The following is a 27,649-nucleotide window of genomic DNA, read 5'->3' on the forward strand; positions in this document are numbered from 1 at the left end:
CCGATGTCTCAATCCCCCAACTTGGCCTCCGGAACCCCCCCCCCCCCCCCCCCCCCCAATGCCACAACTTACCTGTCTGGGGCTCCTCGAGCCTCCCGCACCCCACCTCAAGGACAGGGCAACCTTGGGCCCGATCCCTGGCACAGGCAAAATGCCACCATGGCAACTTGGCACTGCCAGACTGGCATCCTGGCAATGCTCCTGCCAATCTGGCATCAGCAGTGCCAGGGTGACAGCCCGCCCTGAGGCCAACCAGCCGTTGCCTCCAATCGCCTAGGAGAGCCCACCCCCCCCCAGTGTCGTTCCGCCCGGTCTCCGTTTGTGGAGCCCAATGCTAAACGGCGCTAGGCTGGGATCTCTCGGCGAGGTCTTTAGGTCCTGGGGTCTGGTTTGCTCTGGCGCACACTTATTCAAGTGTGTCTAACTGCACACTTAAATATACAAATTTATGGTTTGCAGACAAACCAGGGCAAGCACATTACCTCCGCCCGCCTTCAGTGGTGGAGGTAACAATTCCATTGGTACCATTAGGAAAGCTGCAGACAGGTCCCTTAAAACCAGTAAGGAATTTCATACATTGTATGGAATTCTGCAACAATCCAAATCCCAGGCAGCATTTCCTGACGATGGCTGCTTTATTCCAGTCTTGATTCCAAAGCTAGATCACTCCCCACTGGATAAATTGGAGCAGACCACTAGGCTAGCTGAGATGCAAAGACTAATCAGGAATATGCAAGGGGTTAAATCACCAGGCTTTGTTCAGTATATTACAGAACTCTGCAAAGCATACCAATATAATTGAAAACCTTAGCGCAGATGTAAAAGGATGCAGGTGAATGCCAAATACTCCAATATAGTCGATAGCCATCTGATTTCAAATTTGGCAAAGAAAGTTCTGTGCATCGTATCCTTGTAATGACTTGGCCTTGCTGTTTAAGCGTTTCACTCTACATGCACCAGTCTGAAACTGGCAGTATAAAGGGACCCCAAGTGTAATGAATATCAAATATATTGATCAGCAGCACTTACGAGAAATACACGATCTCGACAAGGAAGTACCTAATTCTGAATACAAAGAATAAAAAATGAATAAATTTACCACATGGCCACAGAGGAAATAATTGTGCCTTTGCTACTGCCAGCAGATCGAGTACTCTTCAATTAATACTATAATATAATCCAGACCCGAATAGATGACCTAATCTTGGTATGATCCTTCAGTAATTTTCTCATATTTATCAACTGGGTCAAGATTGCAAATAAGATTTTATAGTTCCACATGGAAGAACTCATAGCCGAAGGATCCATTTTATATACAGAGTGGGATCAAATGAGTCATATGCTAATTATCAGCATTTCATAGACTATTAGTGTTTTGAGAGCCCACTTCATGTGTCAGCTTTTACTGTTAAACATCAGCACCACCAGGCCATTCTCTATTTAGCAATTGTTTCTTTCTATGCCCTGCATGGAAGCAATTCCAGATGATGCACATTGGGAGTAGAAATTCTCTTACGAATAGAGTTTGCTGCCTACACTTCTATTAGCAACACTGCTTACATAGAAGTGCCTTTCAAAAAAAGACTAGGATTTATATAGCGCCTTTCAAAATCTCAAAGCACTTTACAGCCAATTAATTTTTTTGAAACGTAGGAAATACAGCAACATTTTGCACACAGCAAATCCAATAAACAATAATGCGATGATCACCACAGAAATCCGTTCTTACAAGGTTGATTCACAAACAATCATATATTTTTTAATGTTCATATTGAAGTTTAAAATTTTATACACCGTACATTCAACCAGGGTATGTGCATCAGGTACAACATACAAGACATTTCCTTTGGTATCAGCCCCCCCCCCCCCCCCCCCCCGGTTGTTTACGATCAGGTCACTTATTGTAGTGGGCAGCTATCTTCTATTTACAGGCAATTAAATACATACTTTGGTTCTGTCTTCACAAATGAGGGCACAAATTAGATCCCAGAAATGTTGGAGAATGAAAGGTTTATTGAGGGGGAAGAACTGAGGGTGATCAACATTAGTAGAGAAATGGTGCTGGGAAAACTGATGGAATTGAAGGCGGATAAATGCCCAGTGCATGAGAATCTGCAACCCAGAGTGCTTAAGGAGGTGGCTCTGGAAATAGTGGATGCATTGGTGGTCATCTTCCAGGATTCTATAGACTCTGGAACTGTCCCTGCAGATTGGAGGGTAGCTCACGTCACTCTGATATTCAAAAAAGGAGGTAGAGAGAAAGCAGGGAATTATAGACCAGTAAGCCTAACATCGGTAGTGGGGAAAATGCTTGAATCCATTATCAAGGACTTTATAGCGGAACATTTAGAAAGCAGTGGCAGGATCAGTCAGAGTCAGCATGGATTTATGAAGGGAAAATCATGCTTGACAAATCTGTTGGAATTCTTTGAAGATGTAACCAGTACAGTTGACAAGGGGGAGCCAGTTGATGTGGTATACTTGGACTATCAGAAGGCGTTTGACAAAGTCCCGCATAAGAGATTATTGTGCAAACTTAAAGCACATGGGATTGGGGGAAATGTATTGTGGTGGATAGAAAACTGGTTGGCAGAGAGGAAACAAAGAGTAGGGATTAATGGGCCCTTTTCAAATTGGCAGGCAGTAACCAGTGGGGTAACACAGGAATCGGTGCTGGGACCCCAGCTATTTTAATGATTTGGATGAAGGAACAAAATGTAACATCTCAAAGTTTGCAGATGATACCAAATTAGGTGGGAGGGTGAATTGTGACGAGGGTGCAGGGATCCTACAGCAAGATCTGGACAGGTTGGATGAGGGGGCAAACCAATGGCAGATGCAGTATACTTTGGATAAGGGGCAGATTACTACCTGAATGGTTGTAAATTGGGAGAGGGGAGTGTGCAGCAGCACCTGGGTGTCCTTGTGCACCAGTCGCTGAAGGTAAGCATGCAGGTGCAGGAGGCAGTAAAGAAGGCTAATGGTATGTTGGTCTTCGTTGCAAGAGGTTTCGAGTATAGAAGCAGGGATGTAGTACAGTGCCTTGGTGAGGCCACACTTGGAGTATTGTGTGCAGTTTTAGTCTCCTTCTTTGAGGAAGGATGTTCTTGCTCTTGAGGGAGTGCAGCGAAGGTTTACCAGACTGATTCCAGGGATGGCAGGACTGTCATATGAGGAGAGATTGACTAGGTTGGGATTGTTCTCGCTGGAGTTCAGAAGAATGAGGGGGGATCTCATAGCGACTTATAAAATTCTTAACAGGACTAGACAGGATAGATGCAGGGAAGATGTTACCAATGATAGATGTGTCCAGAACCAGGGGTCACAGCCTGAAGATTCAGGGTAAACCATTTCAGACAGAGCTAAGGAGACACATCTTCACACAAAGAGTGGTGAGCCTGTGGAATTCATTAGCACAGGAAGTAGTTGATACTAAAACTTTGAATGTATTCAAGAGGCGGCTGGATATAGCACTTGGGGAGAATGGGATCAAAGGTTATGGGGAGAAAGCAAGATGAGGCGATTGAATTGGATGATCAGCCATGATCGTGATGAATGGTGGAGCAGGCTCGAAGGGCCAAAAGGGTTCCTCCTGCTCCTATCTTCTATGTATCCATGTATGTATTTATGCGGTGTTTTCCCCGTCCCCTCTGGCATTTGGCCCCAACCCCTTCTCCTTTTTTCCACCCCCACCATAACCCCCCATCTCATTTTCAGTGTTGCTTTGAGGAATACGTTTCTTGTGGCCTTGCTCTAGGCCCCCTGATATTTGTTTCGGCTATTTTCCAGCCTCCCCCTCCTCTCCCTCTGGCCTTCCCCCCCCCCCCCCCCACCCGATTGTGGTAGCAAAGGCCCTCTTCCCCATGAATAGTTCTGGCTGGTCAGATACCCTGAAGACTGCCACTCTTGGGCATGGCTCCACCCTCACCCCCACAACCTTGGACATGGTCTCAAAGAAGGCTGTCCAAATCCAATCCGGCTGCCACCTCTGGGCAAACCCTAGCATTGCTCCCCTCAGGGCGAACTGGATTTTCAAGCCGGTGAATCCCACCCATGGCGCTAACCCCCCCCCCCCCCCCCAATTTCGGGGGCTTCTGTCCATGCTAACAAGATCGGTCTCCAAGCCCCCTGGACTTCAGGTCTTCTGACACACCAAAAATCGGCACCTCTGGACTCGGAACCACCGTTACCTTCAGTATCTCCGCCAGAATCCCCGAAGCTTCGGACATGCCCAAATCACATGGACATGAGTCGCAGGCCCACCCGCACGCACCTATCCTCCACCCCTTCAAAGAACTTGCTCATCGGGGCCACAGCCATATGTGCCCTGTAGACTACCTTAAATTGTATAAGGCCTGTCACACGACAATGAAGCATTGACTCACCTCAGCGCGTCCTCCCATAACCCAGCCTCCAACTCCCCACCCAACTCTTCCTCCCACTTCACCTCCACTATCGGGGGCTCCCTCCCAACCCAGAAGCTCTTTATAGATTTCTGATACCTTCCCCTCCCCCACTCCCACTTTCGACACAACCTTGTCCTGTCGTCCCTGGGACAGTAGGTGCGGGAAAGTCGATAGCTGCCTCCACCCAAAGTCCCTCACCTGCAAGTAGCGAAATCCATTCCTGCTGGGCAGCTCAAAATCCTACTCCAACTCCTCCAAACACAGAAAGCCCCCGGGCTGATTCTCCGTCAAAATCGCGGCCGGCGCGGGAGCGGAGAATCCATGTTCCCGCAAGAAATCGCGACTGGCGCCAGTTCCCCGATTCTGCGGGCCCCGAAAAGCGGCGGACCGCGCCGCCTGGGACCTACCTGGGGCCACTGCCAGAGGCCCGCTCAGCCATTCACCGCCCCCACCAGCCAAAGTCCCGAAGGCGTGGATCTAATGAGCTCCAGCTGGTCGGGATACTCACGTGGCGGCTGTGGACTCAGACCTCGGCCGCCCTGGTGGGGAGCAGGCCGATCGGAGGCCATCGGGGGCCTTATAGGCGGCCGGGGAATGTTTGTGCGGGGGTTGAGGACCGAGCGCGCAGCTGATCGAGGGGGTCTCTTTTTTAGGTCTAGCTCTGCGGTCAGAGTCCATCATGGAGCATGGAGCACGGCGCAGGCGCGGCCTCCGATCTGAAAGTGCAGGGGCCCGTATCTGCAGCAAAAGCTGCGAGATCTACTCCGGGTCCCTGCTAGCCCCTGCAGGGCTGGGAATTCGTGTCCCTTGGATCCCAGTTTTTCTGGCGTAAAACTGTACTGTTTTGACGCTGGCGTGGGAACATAGTCCCAATAATGGAGAATCCAGCCCCCTTACTGCAAACAAATCCCCAAACCGTTTGATCCCCACCTGCTGCCACCCCCGAACCCCCCCCCCCCCCCAGAGCAAACGGGTGGTTGCCACATATCGGTGCCGCAGCGATGCCTCATGTGCTGCCGGCACTGTCCCCACACCCTCAGGGCTGCCACTACTACCGGGCTTGTGGAGTACCTGGTCGGCTAGAACGGCAAAGGCGCCTTTAGCAGTCCCCCTAAACTCGTATCTTTATGTGTGGCTGCCTCAATCCACTCCCACACCAACCCCTCCCCCACTACCCATTTCCTAACCATTGCTGTATTCGTTGCCCAATAGTAATTTATAAAGTTCGGGAGTGCCAGCCCCCGACCGCGCTCCAGTAACACCTTCTTCACCCGCGGAGTTTTACCCGCCCGCACAACCCTGAGATCAGCAGCACGTATGGGCAGCACGGTGGCATTGTGGTTAGCACAATTGCTTCACAGCTCCAGAGTCCCAGGTTCGATTCCCGGCTTGGGTCACTGTCTGTGCGGAGTCTGCACGTTCTCCCTGTGTGTGCGTGTGTTTCCTCCGGGTGCTCCGGTTTCCTCCCACAGTCCAAAGATGTGCAGGTTAGGTGGATTGGCCAAGCTAAATTGCCCTTCGTGTCCAAAAATTTGCCCTTAGTGTTGGGTGGGGTTATTGGGTTATGGGGATTGGGTGGAAGTGTGGACCTTGGGTAGGGTGCTCTTTCCAAGAGCCGGTGCAGACTCGATGGGCCGAATGGCCTCATTCTGCACTGTAAATTCTATATCCCCGTATTCAATTTCCTGAAAAACGCCTTGGGAATGAAGATTGGGAGGCTCTGAAATACAAACAAGAACCTCGGGAGGACCTTCATCTTTACCGTCTGGACCTTCCCCGCTAATGACAACGGGGGCACATCCGACCCGCTAAAGTCTACCCTCATCTGCTCCACCAACCATGCCAGATTTAACTTATGCATCTGCTCCCACCTCCGCGCCACCTGAATGCCCAAGTAGCGAAAGCCTCCCCCCATCACCTTGAACGACATCTCCCCCAATCTCTTCTCCTGCCCCCTTGCCTGGATCGCAAAGACCTTACTTTTATCCATGTTAAATTTGTACCCCGAAAACCGGCCGAATTCCTCAAAGATCCTCATTATCCCCCCAACACCACCTAACGGGTCCGATATGTACAGTAATTGATCGTCTGCATAAAGCAAGACCCTGGGCTCCACCCTTCCCTCGCACTATCCCCTGCCATCCCCTCGACGCTCTCAACGCCATCGCCAATGGCTCTATAGCAAGGGCAAAAAGCAGTGGACATCACTGCCTCATCCCCCGGCGCAGCCTACAGTAGTCCGTGTTCACCTAGTTCATCCACACACTCGCCACTGGTGCCTGCTACAGCAAACAGACCCAATCCACAAAACCCTGCCCAAACCCAAACCGCCCCAGGACCTCCCAAAAATAGTCCCACTCCAACCGATCAAAGGCCTTCTCCACGTCCATGGCGACCACCACCTCCACCTCATGTCCCTCGGGGGCATCATTATCACATTTAGCAACCTCCCGATATTAGCCCTTCACAAACCCCGTCTGGTCCTCCCCTATCATCCCGGCACAAAGTCCTCGGGCCCGATTCTCCGACCCCCCACCGGGTCGGAGAATCGCCGGGGCCCGGCGTGAATCCCGCCCCCGCCGTGTCGCGAATTCTCCGGCACCGGATATTCGGCGGGGGCGGGAATCGTGCCGCGCCGGTCGGCGGGAATCCCCCAGCGATTCTCCGGTCCGCGATGGCCCGAAGTCCCGCCGCTGTCAACCCACGCCAGCCGGCGTGGATCGAACCACCTTTGGGATGGCGGGACACGGCGACGCGGGCGGGGGCGCGGGGCGATCTGGCCCTGGGGGTGCTCCCACGGTGGCCTGGCCCGCGATCGGGGTCTACCGATCCGCGGGCGGGCCTGTGCCGTGGGGGCACTCTTTTCCTTCCGCCTTTGCCATGGTCTCCACTATGGCGGAGGCGGAAGAGACCCCCTCCACTGCGCATGCACGGGGATGCCGTGAGCGGCCGCTGACGCTCCCGCGCATGCGCCGCCCGGCACCAAAGGCCTGTCCCGCCAGCTGGCGGAAATCAGCCCGCGGGGGCCTAGCCCCTCAAGGTAAGGGCTCGGCCCCTCAAGATGTGGAGAATTCCGCACCTTTGGAGCGGCACGATGCCGGACTGATTCGCGCCGTTTTTGGCACCAGTCAGCAGACATCGCGCCGATTATGGAGAATCCCGCCCCTCAATTCTCCATGCCAAGATCTTGGCCAATAATTTGGCATCCACATTTTTTTTTATAAAACATTTTATTGAGGTATTTGTGGTTTTGTAACAATAACAGAAGAAACAGAAGAAACAATAACAGTGGAGAGTGTGTGGACGAACTGGGTGAACACGGAGTACTGTAGGCTGCTCCGGGGGATGAGACAATGATGTCCACTGCTTTTTGTCCTTGCTATAGAGCCATTGGCGATGGCTCTTTCGCAACATATATGTTCATACAAATATAAACATAGTGCAAAGGCCGTCTTCCTCCCTCACAGGTCCCACCTTTCTTACACACTAATCTAAATTAAACTAACCCCCCCCCCCCCCACTCCATCTCTGCTGACAGTTAATTTTCTCTAAAGAAGTCGACGAACGGCTGCCACTTCCGGATGAACCCTGACATTGACCGTCTCGAGGCAAACTTGATTTTCTCCAGACAGAGAAAGCCAGCCATGTCAGTAAGCCAGGTAGGTCTCTGACTTCAGGGGCTTTGAGTCCCTCCAAGCTAATAGTATCCGTCTCCGGGCTACCAGGGAGGCAAAGGCCAGAACGTCTGCCTCTTTCTCCTCCTGTATTCCCGGACCTTCCGACACTCCGAAAATCGCCAACTCTGGACTTGGTGCCACCTTTGTTTTTAACACCTTGGACATAACATCCGCAAACCCCTGCCAGAATCCTCTAAGCTTCGGGCATGCCCAGAACATATGAACATGGTTTGCTGGTCCTCCAGCACACCTTGCACACCTGTCTTCTGTCCCAAAGAACCTGCTCATCCGGGCCACTGTCATGTGTGCCCGGTGAACAACCTTAAAGTGTATCAGGCTGAGCCTGGCGCATGATGTGGACTCATTGACTCTACTCAACGCATCCGCCCAGAGACCATTCTCTATCTCTCCTCATACCTCCTCTTCCAATTTGTGTTTCAGCTCCTCAGTCTGCGTTTCCTCTGTCCCCATGAGTTCTTTATCGATGTCCGAAACCCTCCCCTCTCCCACCCATACTCTGTAAACTACCCTGTCCTGTATCCCCCTTGGTGGTTGGAGCGGGAAGGTTGAGATCTGCCTGCGTAGGAAGTCCCGCGTCTGCAGGTACCTAAACTCATTCCCTCCCGTCAATTCAAATTTCTCCTCCAACTCCCTCAGGCTGGGAAAGCTCCCCTCTATAAACATATCTCCCATCCTCTCGATCCCTGCTGTATGCTATTTCCGAAACCCACCATCCAGCCTCCCCTGGGCAAACCAATGATTATTGCAGATTGGAGACCAAACAAATGCTCCCTCTGCTCCCATATGTTTCCTCCATTGCCCCCAGACTCTCAGGGGCACCACCACCACGGGACGGTGGAGTACCGTGCCGGCGGGAACGGCAAAGGTGCCGTTACCAATGCCCCCAAACTCGTGCCCTTACATGATGTTGCCTCCATACGCTCCCACACCGACACCCCCCCCCCCGCCGCCCCACCCCCACCCCCACCCCACCCATCCACCCACTGCCTAATCATGGCTATATTGCCGCACAATAGTAATTGCTAAAGTTCCGCAGCGCCAACCCGCCCTCCCCCCCGGCTATGCCCTTTTTTACTCGCGGGGTCTTGCCCGCCCATACAATGCCAGAGATCACCTTATTTACCCACTTAAAAAAAGCCTGTTGGCATCCACATTTAACAGTGAGATCAGCCTGTATGACCCTACTTAACCCGCTTCAAAATCAGAGATCGAGGTCGGCGATAGCGTCGGGGCCGAGCACCCCTCACTCCCTCGCATTGTTAAACGCTCTCACAAATAAGAGCTCCAGAACCCCTGAGAACGTTTTGTTAAACTCAACTGGGTATTCCTCCGGGCCCAGGGCCTTGCCCGAATGCAGCACCTCCAGCCCTTCCACCACTTCTACCAGCCCAGTCCCTCGACCAGTTCCTCTTCCACCCTCGGGAACTCCAACCTCCCCAAGTGCCGCCTCATCCCTTCCACCCCGGTCGGGGGTTCCGACTCATACACCCTATTCTGGAAATCCCTAAACATCCCATTCACCCCCACTGGGTCCAAAACCGCGTTCCCCCCTCTGTCCTTCACTTACCTGATCTCCCTCGCTGCCTCCTGTTTCCTCAATTGGTGCACCAGCATCCTGCTCAACTTCTCACCATATTCTTATACCACCCCTCTCGGCCTCCTCACCTGCCCAACCGCCTTCCCGTGGATAACAACCTGAACTCCACCTGCAGTTTCTGGCGCTCCTTCAACAGCCCCACCTTCGGTGCTTCAGAGTAACTCCTGTCCACCTGCAGAATCGCTTCCTCTCCATCTCCACCCACTCGGCCTTCTCCCTGTGTGCCCATATCGAAATAAACTCCCCTCTCACCACTGCCTTCAATGCTTCCTACAACGTGGCACTCTCGACGACCGCAAGTAGTTGCACAAATAGCTTTGGTGTTTTCATGGGAAAACTAGACAAGTTGTGAGAAAAGACATGCGAAAAGGCTGAATTGAGTTAGAGACCTGTGTTATAGTGAAAGAAAGACCTGCAGAAAGAAGTACTTTCTGAGGTCACTGTTGTAGCGCACAAAACCCATCACTAGTCTGCATACAGCAGGATCCCACAAACAGTAATGTCATAAGATCAGGGGCAAAATTCTCCCGAAACGGCGCGATGTCCGCCGACTGGCGCCCAAAACGGTGCCAATCAGACGGGCATCGCGCCGCCCCAAAGGTGCGGAATGCTCCGCATCTTTGGGGGCCGAGCCCCAACATTGAGGGGCTAGGCCAACGCCGGAGGAATTTCCGCCCCGCCAGCTGGCGGAAACGGCTTTTGTTGCCCCGCCAGCTGGCACGGAAATGACATGTCGGGGCGGCGCATGCGCGGGAGCGTCAGCGGCCGCTGACAGCTTCCCACGCATGCACAGTGGAGGGAGTCTCTTCCGCCTCCGCCATGGTGGAGACCGTGGCGGAGGCGAAAGGGAAAGAGTGCCCCCACGGCACAGGCCCGCCCGTGGATCGGTGGGCCCCGATCGCGGGCCAGGCCACCATGGGGGCACCCCCCGGGGCCAGATCGCCCCGCGCGCCCCCCCAGGACCCCGGAGCCCGCCCGCGCCGCCTTGTCCCGCCGGTAAATAGGTGCTTTAATTTAAGCCGGCGGGACAGGCAATTTATCGGCGGGACTTCGGCCCATCCAGGCTGGAGAATCGAGCGGGGGGGCCCGTCAATCGGCGCGCCGCGATTCCCGCCCCCGCCGAATCTCCGGTGCCGGAGACTTCGGCAACCGGCAGGGGCGGGATTCACGGCAGCCCCCGGCGATTCTCCGACCCGGCGGGGGGTCGGAGAATGACGCCCCAGATTGTGTTCTTTTTTTGGGGATATTATTTCAGCGACATAGAGTGACCAAGGTTCTGGGAATAACACCCCTGCTCTTCTTCAATCATGCCTTGGGATCTTTTATGTCAACCTGAGAGAGCAGACAAGGCCTTGGGGCCTCAATTTAATGTACCATCTGAAAGTTGACACATGCAGCAATGCTGCACGCCCTCAATACTGCACTTGGGCATAAGCCTTGATGTTGTTGCCAAAATCTCTGGAGTGGTAGTTGAACCACAGCCTTCTGACTCCGAGGTGAAAGTGTTACACACTGAGCCCTTCTGCATTATCAGGATTCTATTTTATGGCTGTTGATTTATTAAAATCACCAGCACAGAATAGTTCGGCCAAATGCTCTGTTTCTATGCCATATACTGAATACAGAACCCTGGTAAGCTGAAGACTGACACAGTGGAGTCCTCACACTAGTATCTTTTTCTGGGGTTACAAAATTTCCACGGTATTAACTAGGTCCTGGTTATATCCATGAGTGGAACCAAAAAAAAGCACCTGCTAAGGGTTATACGGCATAAGAGATAAGTTGAAACCAACACATAAAAGAAAACAAAATGTTATTTCACTGCTGTTTGTGAGTCTTGCTGCATACAAATTGGCCGACACATTTCCTTATAGTAACTTCAGTTCAAATAAAAAGTAGTTTTTTGGCTGTAAAGCATTTGACGACTTCCTGAGATCATGAAAGAAGCTATATAAATGCAAGTCTTTCATCCTTTATTCTTTTCGTCGATGATGTCAAGGGTAGCGGAGAAATTGAGCAGAATGAAGCAAGACAGCTAGGCACAATTACAAAGGATGTCATTTGTGACTTTGACAGTGCAGTTTCAATTCTCTGAGTTGGATGGAAGCCAATAGGAATGTAGTTGGAAGGCAACACTTTCTAATATTTTGAACAGCAGACTTCATGTGGTCAGGACTTGGATGAGAGGGGATATTGAAGAGAGTACCGAGCTTCTTATATATCAGATAACTGTAATAACAACCAGGGCAGAAATGGGTGAGATATTGTTGAGTTGTGGGAATGTCAAGCAGGATGAAGGCACTCAGACAAGAAAAGCTACTTATTGTGCAAATTGTGCCCTGTCCACGTAGAAGAGATTATACAGTTTTACCAAGTTAGTGTGTACAAGTGTTCCCATATTACACACAACCATCGATATTGTGTATAATTTGCTTCAGTAGCTATTTATTTTCTTTACCCAATTTCGGGATGAGTGCCGCTGGCAAGGCCAGCGTTTATTTCCGATTCTCATTTTCCCTTGATCAGGTGGCGATAAACTGCCTTCTTCAAGCACTGCAGTCCACGTTGGGTTGGTACACCCACAGTGCTGTTAGGGAGTTACAGGAATTTGGCCTCGTGACAATGAGGAACAGCGATATAATTTCAAGTTAGGATGGTATGTGATTTGAAGAATAACTTGCAAGTGATTGCATGCATCTGCTGCCTCTGCTCTTCCAGGTACTACATGTCACAAGTTTGAAAGGTAGCGGTGAAGGAGCCTTGATGAGTCACTGCAGTGCATCTCTTAGATTAGTACTGTTTGCTAGAAAAATAGCAACGGACAATTTGGATATTGGAAAATTTTAATTGGCCCGCAAGTAGAATTTTAAAAATACTTGTAGATTAATCACAAATTATTTCTTCAAAAAGGTACCTTGATAAGCAAAACACAAAAATGATTCTAAAAGATTAACACATTAGTAACTGTACACAAAATGCCATGTGTACAGTTAGTAATATGTTTAATAGCTTACTAACTCTAAATAGCTTACTAACTCTAAATAGTTTACTGACTTTGAATAGCTTACTAACTTTGAATAGCTTACTAACTCTGCATAGTTCAATAATGCTCAATAGTTTACTAATTCCTTTTATTTGCCTTCTGCTTGCCACTTCCTTCTCAGCCGCTCTGCTTGCTGGCCCTCTCTTGCTTGCTGCTTCTTCTCCCAAACTCTTGCCTTGAGCAAGCGCTCAGCAGTGGGGCAGCAAGAGGGGCAACCAGAGGGAGGGAGGGAACAAGAGGATCTGTGAGTGGGGGGGTCAATGAGGGAAGCAGAAAGCAGGAGGGTCAATGAGTGGGAGGGGAGCAGGGAGTGGAAGGGAGGCGGATAATCAGGAGGGTCACAGGAAAGACAATTGCAGGGCCCCAAGCAGCCCAAGTACCGCATGGTGAAAACCGCCATAGCTGCCACCTTGCGTTAGTGGTGGAGCAAGTGAATGTTTAAGGTGTGCATGGCATGGCATTCAAATGGTCTGCTTTGTCTTGGACGGTATTGAGCATTGTGAATGTTGTTGGGGCTGTACGCACCAGGCAAATGAGAGTATTCAATACATTCCTGATTTGTGGCTTGAAGATGACAGACAGGCTTTGAGTTATTTGTCACAGTTTCTCACCTCTCTCAACTGCTATTCCAGCCATTTATATGGCTGGAATACTCCTGGTCAATTAATCCCCAGAATGTTGATGGTGGGAATTCAGCAATGGTGATGCTGTTGAGTTGATTAGATTCTCCCTTTTTGGAAATGGTTATTGTCTGGCATTTCTGTGACATGCATGTCACTTGGCATGTATCAGTCCCAGCCTGAATGTTGTCTGGGTTTTGCTGCATGTGTGCCTGGGCTTGTTCAATGTAAGGAATTGTGAATGGTGTTGAACACTTTGTAGTCATTAGTGTGACTATAACTAAGTAACTGCAGCAATAAAATTTGGTGCACAATCGTTGGAACACAATGCAAATAAACCTCAACAAAGCACAGCCAATGCGTCTTGCAGGCTGCTACCAAAGCAAAGTCTGGAGAATGCTCAAACTAGGCCATTTTAGTTGGTTTCCTTGGCGTTTATCAGGTTGATGATAAAATCACACTTTGAGATGACTACTTGGCAGTTTTATAGTTCTTGCAATGCACCTAATCCCTCTATCATTTTGGAAGCCAATTAAAGGTGTCAAAAGATTAAAGGGATTTAGAATCCCTTGGGAATATCAACACCTACTTGTTTCTTTTTATTTTAAAAAAGGGCAGCCTTGCTATTGAGGCAATTTATTTAGGTTTCTATTGCATGATCTTTCTTATCTTCTCATAAAGATTTTGGCACACTTGAGTGCCCTTGGTCATATTCAAGGTAAAGAAATGGCTAAAAGCAAATTACTGCGGCTGGAATCTGAAGCCAAAGAGAAAATGCTTTGACAAAGGGTTATCTGGACTCGAAACGTTAGCTCTTTTCTCTCCCTACAGATGCTGCCAGACCTGCTGAGATTTTCCAGCATTTCTCTTTGGTTGAAGAAATGGCTGCTGATTGCTATTGGAAGCAGAGGTACAATCATGAAGCATTTTGTGGGGCAAAAGGTTTTTTTAACCCTCTTTGTATTCACAAACCGTTTTCAGTCATCTAATTTTATTGCCTCATATTAATTGCTACTCCTGTTTTCTTGTTTTTTTCCCTGCTAGTTTATGATTAACACACTTTTCCACTCTGACCAGATAGGAATTTTTGACCATAGGCAGGAAGGAAAGGTATTTCTTTCTCTGTCATGTGCAGAACAAAGTCCTAAACCTGCTCTTTATAAAAAGACTTATAGCTTCATCGCACTTTTCACACGGAGCAAATCTTCTCGCATTGTATTATTTCCTTCATTTCACCAATAAATGCAGCACTGAAGATTTTCCCTGGGACTTTAAGCTTAACTTCTAACATCAGTGAGCAGAACCATGTGCATTGACTACACAACGCTGGTACTGATCCATTTAGGCACTGTAAAACTATAGGGCAGGATTTGGCGCATGCCACGTTCTCCCTGTGTCCGCATGGATTTCCTCTGGGGGCTCCGTTGCCTCCCACAGTCCAAAGATGTGTAGGTTAGGTGGATTGACCATGATTAATGGACAGGGTTACGGGGATAGAGGCTAGGTAGAGTGCTCTTTCGGAGAATCGGTGAGACTCGATGGCCTCCTTCTGCACTGTAAGGATTCTATGAATGGGTTCAAAAATACTGGTGCCAATTCGCATGCCGATTTTTTTGCACTGTTCCCGGCACAGACATTTTGGGGGAGGCAGCGTCAGAGCCTGGCATAGCTGCCTGCCCCCACAAGGGTGGTCAATTGGACCCACTAAGAGCCTTGATAACAGTAGGTAAAGAAGGTCGACTGGGAATATCCAGTTTGCCTTCGGTTTGCAATGCAGTGGTCGGGATGTTAGCATCCCATACAGGCCTTGCACTCCTTCCCTGGAGGCAGGAGTAATCAAAGGCTGCCAAAGGTGGCCTGATTGCTTTTCCTATATTCAAATTTAATTGTTTTTTTAATGCCGAGAGGACACTTTCATGTTGAAGCACCCTCTTAGTTACTTACCCTTAGCGCAGCCATCTGCTTCTCTGAACCTGTAAGGCCTCTGATCTGCCGCCATCCAGTTTCAGGAGCTTGCCTGCTGCCCTTAATTTGCCAGGGAACCTATCTCTTTGCCAAGAGGTGCAGGTCAAACTCCTAGCGACTGATTCCCTATGGGGACGGTTTCATGACTCAAGTCCAGCCGCAGCTCCTTTTCCCTACCCCCACTTTAAAATTCAGCTTGTAATGCCTGCCTGAATTGTTCAAAGTCAACTTCTTTGGAAAAGGAGTTAAGTTAGTTGCAAGCAAGCTAACATTTATAAGTAAAAAAATTAAGTACTGTCTATATTTTTCTCAATCTGAATTTTATTCAAGACTTTCGTCCTGCATTTTGTATAATCATGGCACAGTCGGCATTAAGGCCAAAATCGGCAATGTCATCCTTACAGTTTTAGCAGATTGCAAAGAACCGATGAGAGCTGTCAACATGGTACTACAAAGGTTGACATCCTTACTGTAGATTCTGGCACTCCCTTGACAGCCAAGGAGCTAGAGGTACAGTTGTATAAAACTACCAGCACAGAAATGATGCCCTTTAAAAAATTTGGATGCAATTATATTTTTACGCCTGCATGAAATTACACGAGATACACTATATATTATTTGATTCTCACAAGCAGATTCTGTGACTGCCAACACAGACCCAGCTATAAATGTTGCAGACTGCCACATACTACCAAATTTTGAGAATGCTCATATTCGTATAGAGTGAATCCATAATTAAGAAGCATTTAAATCTATTAAAACAAAACTATAATTCCTAACATTGGTTCTTTCAAATCCATGTCAGCAACGAAATCTGTGACTAGTTCAGTGACCCTTGGTTGAAATTTCTGTGCGTAGATTGCGAGTGAGGGCAGGATCAGACTCGATGGTCATGCCAATGCAGTTAAATAGCCTAATAGCATTCATCGTCAAGGTTGAAAAACTGGAGTATGTGGAACTGCACCCAACAAAGAGGCAAAGTGAATTGTCAAAGCGTTAAAAAAAAAGATGGTTTGTTATTCTTAAAAAACTGACTGCACTGTTTACATTGGATATATATTAATATGTAAAGTGCAGGTTATCAGTGAAGAGACGTGCACTCTTCAAAGCAAGTAGCTTCCGTTTTTTTAATCTTGTTTTTCAGCTGAATGTTAACGGCAAAGATGGTACACGGTGTAAGTGTTGAAAAGCAATCATGAGGATTCTTTGATGTAATTTTATAGTGCTTCACATCGCATAGAAAAGGTAAAATGTATTTGCGAACTACCAGTATGAAATGTGACAAATCCTGGCCGGGTGGGGGGGGGGGGGCAATTCTGAATTGAACATACAGTGGAGGTGAACAGGGTAGTAATCTCCATGGTAACTCACCAGATGATGTTGCAGAGATGTCGAGTCAATAGACTTGTGGTCGTTGCTCTGACTGGCACTCACACTCTATTTGAAAGAAAGGGAATCAAGAGAGAAAAATAAGTAAAACGTCATGTCTTACGATCAGGTTTTTTAAATGAATTCGATTCCTGTCTCAATATGCTACCAGAGTTGAAAATGCTGTGAATATTTAAGACAAATCAAAAGGAAGGTGGGATGGTCTCCCTCTGTCACTGGCAGGTCGGGTACAGGCGGTTATGCACTTTCAAGAACTGGATAACATCGAACATTAGTTGGGGGGGGGGGAGGAGAGGGTTGGGGGGAAGGGGGGCGATGGGTGTTAATGGTGGCCATGGGTGATTCCTGATTCCTTTTTGTCAGTTGTTTATGTGAACATGTGGGCAAATGTTTTGGGTTTGGTAGGAGGATGGGATCGTTGTTATCGATATGGGGATTGACATATTTGTTACTGATTATTGTTTATTGTTGGTGGGTGTAAATTTGTGAGAAAATGCGAAAAAGGAGGAGAATAAAGAAATATTTTTTTTTAAAGACAAATCAAAAGGCAAACCTTAATGTCTTGCATACGACATTGCCAGTGTTCTGCCTCCTGAAAGAGAAAGCATGACAACTGTGAAATCTCCTGCAAAACAGAACCATTTTGAATCATTTGCCCATCAGCTTCTGACTTCATGACAAAAAAGCAGAGAGAGCAGTTCGACTGCAGATAATATGGTGCAGTGATTCTAAATTCCTGGCCCTTACAATTAAGATCATTGGCATTCAAACACAAAATTCGAAGATTTACAATAAGAAAACCTCTGCTCACAATTCTCACATTGAAAAGAAGTAATTTCTAAGAGTCTAAAGGAGTTCAAATTTCTTACACCGAATAGGTCGCTGTCTTTAAAATGTCGTCTGCCTTTAATTTCAAAAAATAAACAGAAACACTTCCTATTCACTATTGAGTAGCAGTGAGCAGCGATCCCAATCAGCATTTCCATCTGTCTTGAAATGTGATGACTTTCAAAGTCCTGCATGGATTTCTACCAAGTTTGCTTCATGTATTCAAGACGCGAGTTTGATACCTGGCCAAACTTATTGATGTAATCATGGTATTCAATACTTTTAGGTTCCATTGTGGTAGCTTAGAGATATTTATTATTGATCTGATTTGAAAACAAATTTCAGATCATAAAACCAAATTCAGCAAAGTGTCTTTTGATGCAAAAAAAAACACACATTCTTTTGAGTTTCAATTGACAGATTAATCTCCTCCTTTATCTTAAAACAAATCTCACTGAGCTCAGAGTTCTCCTCTTTTTTAGAAACATCTAACTAATCAATGCAACAAATTCTCAAAATTCACTGCTGGCTCCATTTTGACATCAGAGGATCTGCAATCTCAAAATACTCCAAAAAATAATTTTATAATTCTATCCCTTTTTTCATAAGATGATGTTGACAAATTTTCAACTTGGTTATACACACATATTGTATGATAAAAGGTAAGTATGACTTTGTTTTGCAAATGTCCAAAATCTTTGAATTCAATTTTTCATACGGATAAAATTCAACATATTTGTAGGAATCATATTGGGCCAGAATTAGAATGAATGAATCAACACAATCCATAACCAGAAATATTGCAAACTGAACGAACCAACACCTCCAGAGTGTTAACGGGGGAGAAGACATTACTCCACAAGTTAATTTAACAGATTATGTTCTTAATAAAGGTTGTGAATGACTAAATACCTACCTGAAAAAAAAAGCAATGATGTATGTGATTAAGACCATGTATTACCTCAAAATGTGTGCAATTTACATTCATTAATATCGTTCCATAGATTTGGGAGGGTGGTCTTTTCACTAGTAATTTAGTTTTCACAAAGGGAACAATAATCAAATAATAGATTATATTTTTCAAGAGTATAACATGAAGCATAATTCCAAAGTTCACATGACACAGTTAAAATACCTGAGATCTTTGTACGCTAAAATATATAGGATGATATCAGACGCTTGATTTTGTATCTGCTTTGAAACTCTCTTCTACCTATGCAGCAACCTACCAATAGCCTCGACATGATGCTTTTCAATACCCGCACCCTGCCCAATTTTATGTCATTGTTATCCCTGCAAATTATTTTGTTATAACTCTGTACTCGAGTGTCAGACAACTACTGCAGGATAGCATTTGTACCGTCACATACTCAGGTCTGTGTTCCCAGCTGTTTCCAATGCATTCAAGTCATGATGCAAACCCTTTCCATAAACAAAGTCAAGAAGATAAATTCTATATGCAAATTAGAATATTCTCCTGCATTATAAATAAATCTTATCAAATAATATAACATAATATTTCTTTTCTCCTAATTAAAGATAGCCAGGAGATCAACTGCAGAAGTGAACAAGCACCTTGTGGATTTTTAGGCTTACAGCTGCATTATAGATGCTGGAAATCTGAAAATAAAACAAGAATGCTGGAAACACTCAATGGGTCAGGCAGCATCTGCGGAGAAAGCAAAGTTTAATTAAAGCTAATTGTCTTCAGCGATAATCACCTTGCAACATTAACTTTCCTTCCTTCTTTACACAAATGCTAACTCATTAGGGGTTATTTTGAGAGGGCGCAGTTCTGGTGTGGGCCTCGGTCTCAAGTGGGAGATGGGGGGTTCCTTGAGTGAAGCGTCCGGGGGGGGGGGATGAGTATGGTATCTGTAGGGGGCATTAATGTGGTGCTGTAGAGCAGGAGTGTGGAGTCTGGGAAGCATTAGCATGGTGTCTGGAGGGGTCATGTGTGGCATATGGGGGGGGAGGGGACGTGAGTGTAGTGTCAGGTGGGAAGGAGCATGTGTGGCCTTCCGCAGTGCCAGAACCTTTACTTGAGTGTTTGTGCTGGGTTCTAAGAGGGGTTGACGAACCCAGGTGGTTACTTTAAGGGGGGGGCAACCACTGGGTCAGCACAGGGGCAAAGGCAATGTTCCTAGGTGGGGGTGGGAGTCATTCCTGGGCAGGTTGCCATTGGGGGAGACATTGATAGGGGGTTATATTTTGCCCAACGAGGGGAAAAGGACACTGAAGCTGAGAGGGGAACAATGCTACGAACATATCTTACCCAACCTCAGGCTGCAATCCACAGCAGTACGGCCTAAGCAGTGTCTCTGGTCTGAGAATCCTGGCTACCTGTGCCTCAATGTACAAAATGCAAGGCTTGCCGCATCTCTGAGGAATGGAGGGGATGCAGGTGATTGTTTATGATCAAGACAAGTTTAACCTGGAGACTTGATAGCCATCAGCCTGCCCCTGGGGGCCTATTTTGGTTAAACCAAATAACCAATTAAACAAAATCAAATAAACTGAGGACAAATTTAGGGGACAGCCCCTTCCTGCCAAATTAGGTCTATTTGGGGAAATCAAATAATCAATTAAACCCGGCCACAGAAGGAACCTACCAGTTGACCTGAAGGTGACAACTGCCCTGAACCTCTATGGCCCGTTTCAGGGCTGCACAGGTGACCTTCGTAGCATCTCCCAGTCCAAAACACACAAGTGCATCAGGGAGGTCACCAGTGCACTCCTCGCAAGGATGCACAACTCCACAAACTTTGACCGGGACTAGGATAGCCAAGATGACAAAGCTATGGGGTTCACGCACATTGCTGGATTTTCCCCAAGTGAAGAGGGTAACTGATAGCACACATGTGGTTTTCTGCTCCCCCTGGCATTGTGGTGCCCCCAAAATGAAGTGTAAGGGATTCCACTCCCTGAATGCCTAGATTATCTGCGACAATGCCAAGCGCATCCTGCAGGTGTGTGCCCGGTTCCCGGGCAACATCAATGGCAACCACATCGCTGGCCGCTCTCAGGTCCTGGTGGTCTTTGAGGGAGCTCAGCAGCTACAGCTGGCACCTTGGGAACAAGGGCTACTCTCTCAGTATGTGGCTGATGACGCCTGTGTGGAGATCACAGAGGTAAGCAGAGGCGTGTTGCAATGAGGCTCATTCGCCCACTGGGGGAGCAGAAGATTGGTATCCTCAAGAAGTGGTTCAGTGCCTGCACTGGTCAGGGGGAACTCTCCAGTAGAGACCCCAGAGGATTTCACACATGCTTGTGGTGTGCTGCGCTCTCCATAACCTGGCACTCCAATGGGGAATGAAGCTGGCAGACGATAAGATGGATGACAAGGAGGGCGCCTGGAGGAGACAGAAGAAGGGCCTCGGGTGATGGCAAGGGCACAAAATGTGCAAAGGGCTAGGGATTCCCTGATAACTTCTTGCTTCGAGGATCACCAACTTCTTGTTTCGAGGATGTCCCGGACTAGAACTGGCATTGAGTCCCACCATGGCGGCTGGGACTTCTTCACTTTGTGTTGTCAGTGGGACGAGACCCCTGACATTGCAACTTCCATGGGCAGGGTGCAATGCCTAAGGACCATACAACAGTCCTCCGAGTGCCGGATTCTTGGGACGTCCCTGCCTCCATCTGCTGTGGATGGGAGTGTGTAAACAGAATGCATGTTGGTTCAGATGGAATGTTGCCTGGTGAGTGTGGTTCGTAAGTGAGAGCTGGGATGTTATGAGGACAGAAGACACCGGGGCGGGGGGGGGATGTTGGGACCCCGTGAGGTGGCAATAAGATCTCAGTGAAAGTGTGATGGGTGTGTGAGTGGGTGCATGGTGACAAATGAGAAGGGTGACCTACCCTGGCTGCATGAAGGAGGTCATTCCTCTTCTTCCTGCACTCTGTTTTCTCATCTGCCTAACAATGAGCTGGCACTCAGGAGCGTTGCTACCACCTCCCATGCAGAGTTGATGACCTTGCTGGCAGGCCTTCTGTCCATTTTGAGGGTAGAGGACGTCCCGCTTCTGGTCCACCTCCAGCATCTTCGTGAGGGCTCCCTCAGAAAACCTTGGGGCTGTCTTCCTGGCTGCTATCCCCATGATTGGACTTGGAATAAGTGTTGTAGAGTGCTGGGGAGATGATTAAATGCTGCGCCCCCCCTGATTGATGAGCTCAGGTGATGCCAGAGCGGGCGAGTCAGAGACAGACCGCCATGGGCGCAGCATGAAACTTGTGCAAAGAATTTTTATTTTTCAAGTGCCTGAAGATACGGTGTGATTCCTCGCCGATGACACTGGCGGGCTACTCTCTGGTTTTCTCACTGAAACTGACAATTAGCCAAAATAATAGAAAATTCCATCCATTTGGCGAATGTTTCCAGAATTTGTTTTAATTACACCATTTTACTGATACTCAGGACAAGTACCTGACCAACATTCTTCTATATGAAACTTTAAAGTCACTCTTTGCATTTGTAATTCAAATTCTTCAACCTGTATTTACAGTAAAGGGCTGCAAATTCTAACAATTTGCTTGCAAATGTGTCATTACCTGTAGAATTCCATGCATTTCCCTCTTCAGTTTACCAAGGTCATGCAGCACATCAGTGGCCTTCTGTACAGCTGGGCTCCCTTTGCTAGCTGCTGATCCAGAACCCCTAGGGGGGGCTACAAAGGCTGTAAACGATTCAGTCAGCGGGTTGCCAGAGCTAAAAAGAAGCAAATGACATTCACCATCTGAAACCTGACATCGGTTGCATACTGATATATATTAACCCCTTGCAGATCAGGGCATTTTTAAAATGTGACATTATGATCATAACTGTTGCAAAGACGGAAGAAATTAAAATATCATCCGAACACTAGTTACTGAATGACCAATAAATATTATTGTGAGAAAAAAATGATTGTGCTATTGCAGAATGAAGACGCTCAAACTAATTTATTACCATGTTATGTAGTTATATTTATTGAAAACCGTCAATAGAAGATCGTTCTGACTTCCGGGTGCGGCGATGACCAGCTGAGTCGCACGTTTCGGCAGCTCCCGGTGAAACGGACTTTTGGGCTCTTGATAGGAGCCCCAACGGCAATTTTGACGGCTAAAAACACTGTGCGGTAAACCAGAAGGGAATCCCCCCTGGATACGGATGAAAAAAGGAGGAGAAAGTGGCCGGATTGCAGTGGATCCTTTAGAACAGCGGCAAGGAAGGCAAGCAAAAACCAAGATGGCGTCGGAAGGTGGCAGTTTAACATGGGGCCCTGAACAACAAGAGTTCTTGAAATGCTGTGTGGAAGAGCTCAAAAAGGAGATGAAGAAAGAGCTGTTGGCCCTGATACTACAGGCGATCGAAGGGCTAAAGGAGGAACAAAAGACCCAGGAACGGGAGCTTCGGGTCGTGAAGGCAAAGGTAGCCGAGAATGAGGACGACATACAGGGCCTGGTGGTGAAGACGGAGACGCATGAGGCACATCAGAAACGATGTGTGGAAAGATTGGAGGCACTGGAGAACAACGCAAGGAGGAACAATCTGAGGATTCTTGGTCTTCCTGAAGGAGTGGAGGGAGCGGACGTCGGGGCATATGTGAGCACGATGCTGCACTCGTTAATGGGAGCGGAGGCCCCGGCGGGTCCGTTGGAGGTGGAGGGAGCATACCGAGTGATGGCGCGAGGGCCGAGAGCAGGAGAAATTCCCAGAGCCATAGTGGTGAGATTCCTCCGTTTTAAGGATAGAGAAATGGTCCTTAGATGGGCAAAGAAAACTCGGAGCAGTAAATGGGAGAACGCGGTGATCCGCGTTTATCAAGACTGGAGTGCGGAGGTGGCGAGAAGGAGGGCGAGCTTTAATCGGGCCAAGGCGGTGCTTCATAAAAAGAAGATAAAATTTGGAATGCTGCAACCGGCAAGACTGTGGGTCACATATCGAGGGAGGCACCACTACTTTGAGACGGCGGATGAAGCGTGGACTTTTATTGTGGAAGAAAAACTGGAATGAGCGGGTTATTAAAAAGAACGTTTGAACAAAGTGGTGGGGCGAATGTGGGGGGCAAAGAGGGGGGTTAAAAAGGGGGGAAAGAGGAGTTTTATGTACTAATCCTGCGATGTGGTAACTTTTCTCTCTTCCACAGGTGGTGATGGGGGGAGGAGGGGAGGTGGAGGAGATGGGGCGTTGGCCATTGGGGGCGGGGCCAAGGGAGAAGCGCGGGCTTGGTTCCCGCGCTATGATAATCATGGCGGGAATAGAGAAGCAGGAAGGAGGGGGCGTCGCACGGTGCGAGCCGAGGTCACGGGGGGAAGCCGAGGTCGGCCAGAGTTTGCTGACTTCTGGGAGCAACATGGGGGGTGTAATTACGCTAGCGGGGGATCTAGCGGGGGGGGGTGGGAAGGGGGAATTACTGGGTTGCTGCTGCTGGGGAGAGGGGGGAGCTGGTATGGGAGGGGATGGGCGGGGGGGCACCGCCTGGGGGAGATACAGCTGCGTGGGAACCGGGTGAGGAGCTGGAAAAAGGTGATGGCTAATCGACAAGGTGATGGCTGATCACGTGGAACGTGAGAGGGCTGAACGGGCCGATAAAGAGGGCACGGGTACTCGCACACCTTAAGAAACTTAAGGCAGATGTGGTTATGTTACAGGAAACGCACCTGAAACTGATAGACCAGGTTAGGCTACGCATGGATGGGTGGGGCAGGTGTTCCATTCGGGGCTAGATGCGAAAAACAGGGGGGTGGCTATATTAGTGGGGAAGCGGGTAATGTTCGAGGCAAAGACTATAGTGGCGGATAACGGGGGCAGATATGTGATGGTGAGTGGCAAACTACAGGGGGGGACGGTGGTTTTGGTAAACGTATATGCCCCGGACTGAGATGATGCCAATTTTATGAGGCGGATGCTAGGACGCATTCCGGACCTAGAGATGGGAAAGCTGATAATGGGGGGAGATTTCAATACGGTGTTGGAACCAGGGCTGGATAGGTCGAAGTGCAGGACTGGAAGGAGGCCGGCAGCAGCCAAGGTACTTAAAGATTTTATGGAGCAGATGGGAGGTGTAGGCCCGTGGAGATTTAGCAGACCTAGGAGTAAGGAGTTCTCGTTTTTCTCCTATGTCCATAAAGTCTACTCGCGAATAGACTTTTTTGTGCTGGGAAGGGCGTTGATCCCGAAGGTGAGGGGAACGGAGTATACGGCTATAGCCATTTCGGATCACGCTCCACACTGGGTAGACTTGGAGATAGGGGAGGAAACAGGAGGGCGCCCACCCTGGAGAATGGACATGGGACTAATGGCAGATGAGGGGGTGTGTCTAAGGGTGAGGGGGTGCATTGAAAAGTACTTGGAACTCAATGATAATGGGGAGGTCCAGGTGGGAGTGGTCTGGGAGGCGCTGAAGGCGGTGGTTAGAGGGGAGCTGATATCAATAAGGGCACATAAAGGGAAGCAGGAGAGTAAGGAACGGGAGCGGTTGCTGCAAGAACTTTTGAGGGTGGACAGACAATATGCGGAAGCACCGGAGGAGGGACAGTACAGGGAAAGGCAAAGGCTACATGTAGAATTTGACTTGCTGACTACGGGCACTGCAGAGGCACAATGGAGGAAGGCACAGGGTGTACAGTACGAATATGGGGAGAAGGCGAGCAGGTTGCTGGCACACCAATTGAGGAAAAGGAGAGCAGCGAGGGAAATAGGGGGAGTGAGGGATGAGGAAGGAGAGATGGAGCGGGGAGCGGAGAGAGTGAATGGAGTGTTCAAGACATTTTATAAAAAATTATATGAAGCTCAACCCCCGGATGGGAGGGAGAGAATGATGGGCTTCTTGGATCGGCTGGAATTTCCCAAGGTGGAAGAGCAGGAAAGGGTGGGACTGGGAGCACAGATCGAGGTAGAAGAAGTGGTGAAAGGAATTAGGAGCATGCAGGCGGGAAAGGCCCCGGGACCGGATGGATTCCCAGTCGAATTCTATAGAAAATATGGGGACTTGCTCGCCCCGGTATTGACAAGGACCTTTAATGAGGCAAAGGAAAGGGGACAACTGCCCCCGACTATGTCTGAAGCAACGATATCGCTTCTCTTAAAGAAGGAAAAGGACCCGCTACAATGCGGGTCCTATAGACCTATTTCCCTCCTAAATGTAGATGCCAAGATCCTGGCCAAGGTAATGGCAATGAGAATAGAGGAATGTGTCCCGGGGGTGGTCCACGAGGACCAAACTGGGTTTGTGAAGGGGAGACAGCTGAACACGAATATACGGAGGCTGTTAGGGGTAATGATGATGGCCCCACCAGAGGGGGAAACGGAGATAGTAGTGGCGATGGATGCCGAGAAAGCATTTGATAGAGTGGAGTGGGATTATTTGTGGGAGGTGTTGAGGAGATTTGGTTTTGGAGAGGGGTATGTTAGATGGGTGCAGCTGTTGTATAGGGCCCCGATGGCGAGCGTGGTCACGAATGGATGGGGATCTGCATATTTTCGGCTCCATAGAGGGACAAGGCAGGGGTGCCCTCTGTCCCCATTATTGTTTGCACTGGCGATTGAGCCCCTGGCGATAGCGTTGAGGGGTTCCAAGAAGTGGAGGGGAGTACTTAGAGGAGGAGAAGAACACCGGGTATCTTTGTATGCAGACGATTTGCTACTATACGTGGCAGACCCGGCGGAGGGGATGCCAGAAATAATGCGGATACTTGGGGAGTTTGGGGATTTTTCAGGGTATAAATTGAACATGGGGAAAAGTGAGTTGTTTGTGGTGCATCCAGGGGAGCAGAGTAGAGAAATAGAGGCCCTACCGTTGAGGAAGGTAACAGGGGACTTTCGTTACCTGGGGATCCAGATAGCCAAGAATTGGGGCACATTGCATAGGTTAAATTAAACCGGTTGGTGGAACAAATGGAGGAGGATTTTAAGAGATGGGATATGGTATCCCTGTCACTGGCAGGGAGGGTGCAGGCGGTTAAGATGGTGGTCCTCCCGAGATTCCTCTTTGTGTTTCAGTGCCTCCCGGTGGTGATCACGAAGGCTTTTTTAAAAAGGATTGAAAAGAGCATCATGGGTTTTGTGTGGGCCGGGAAGACCCCGAGAGTGAGGAAGGGATTCTTACAGAGTAGCAGGGATAGGGGGGGGCTGGCACTACCGAGCCTAAGTGAGTATTATTGGGCCGCTAATATTTCAATGGCGAGTAAGTGGATGGGAGAGGAGGAGGGAGCGGCGTGGAAGAGATTAGAGAGGGCGTCCTGTAGGGGGACTAGCCTACAGGCTATGGTGACAGCCCCATTGCCGTTCTCACCGAGGAACTACACCACAAGCCCGGTGGTGGTGGCTACACTGAAGATTTGGGGACAGTGGAGACGGCATAGGGGAAAGACTGGAGCCTTGGGGGGGTCCCCGATAAGAAACAACCATAGGTTTGCCCCGGGGGGAATGGATGGGGGATATGGAATGTGGCAAAGAGCAGGAATAACGCAACTGAAAGATCTGTTTGTGGATGGGAAGTTCGCGAGTCTGGGAGCGCTGACCGAGAAATATGGGTTGCCCCAAGGGAATGCATTCAGGTATATGCAACTGAGGGCTTTTGCGAGGCAACAGGTGAGGGAATTCCCGCAGCTCCCGACACAAGAGGTGCAGGACAGAGTGATCTCAAAGACATGGGTGGGGGACGGTAAGGTGTCAGATATATATAGGGAAATGAGGGACGAAGGGGAGACTATGGTAGATGAACTAAAAGGGAAATGGGAAGAAGAGCTGGGGGAGGAGATCGAGGAGGGGCTGTGGGCAGATGCCCTAAGCAGGGTAAACTCGTCGTCCTCGTGTGCCAGGCTAAGCCTGATTCAGTTTAAGGTATTACACAGGGCGCATATGACTGGAGCACGGCTCAGTAAATTTTTTGGGGTGGAGGATAGGTGTGCGAGGTGCTCGAGAAGCCCAGCGAATCATACCCATATGTTTTGGTCATGCCCGGCACTACAGGGGTTTTGGATGGGGGTGACAAAGGTGCTTTCAAAAGTAGTGGGGGTCCGGGTCGAACCAAGCTGGGGGTTGGCTATATTTGGGGTTGCACAAGAGCCGGGAGTGCAGGAGGCGAGAGAGGCCGATGTTTTGGCCTTTGCGTCCCTAG

At 48.8% G+C, this 27,649-nt stretch overlaps 1 protein-coding gene across 3 annotated transcripts in view; it reads right to left on the reverse strand.

Annotated features, from left to right (window-relative positions):
- The window catches only part of kiaa0586 (KIAA0586 ortholog), a 934,633-nt gene that overhangs the window by 542,812 nt on the left and 364,172 nt on the right, over positions 1 to 27,649 (reverse strand). For all 3 annotated transcript variants that reach the window (XM_072489245.1, XM_072489251.1, XM_072489243.1), the window contains 3 exons: positions 22,098 to 22,254; positions 17,272 to 17,310; positions 16,701 to 16,766 (listed from right to left, as the gene is read on the reverse strand). In XM_072489245.1, coding sequence (XP_072345346.1) covers positions 16,701 to 16,766; positions 17,272 to 17,310; positions 22,098 to 22,254 — 262 coding nt within the window. The remainder of the gene's footprint in view (positions 1 to 16,700; positions 16,767 to 17,271; positions 17,311 to 22,097; positions 22,255 to 27,649) is intronic.

Source organism: Scyliorhinus torazame, chromosome 2 (assembly GCF_047496885.1).
Source record: "Scyliorhinus torazame isolate Kashiwa2021f chromosome 2, sScyTor2.1, whole genome shotgun sequence".
Classification (NCBI taxonomy): domain Eukaryota; kingdom Metazoa; phylum Chordata; class Chondrichthyes; order Carcharhiniformes; family Scyliorhinidae; genus Scyliorhinus; species Scyliorhinus torazame.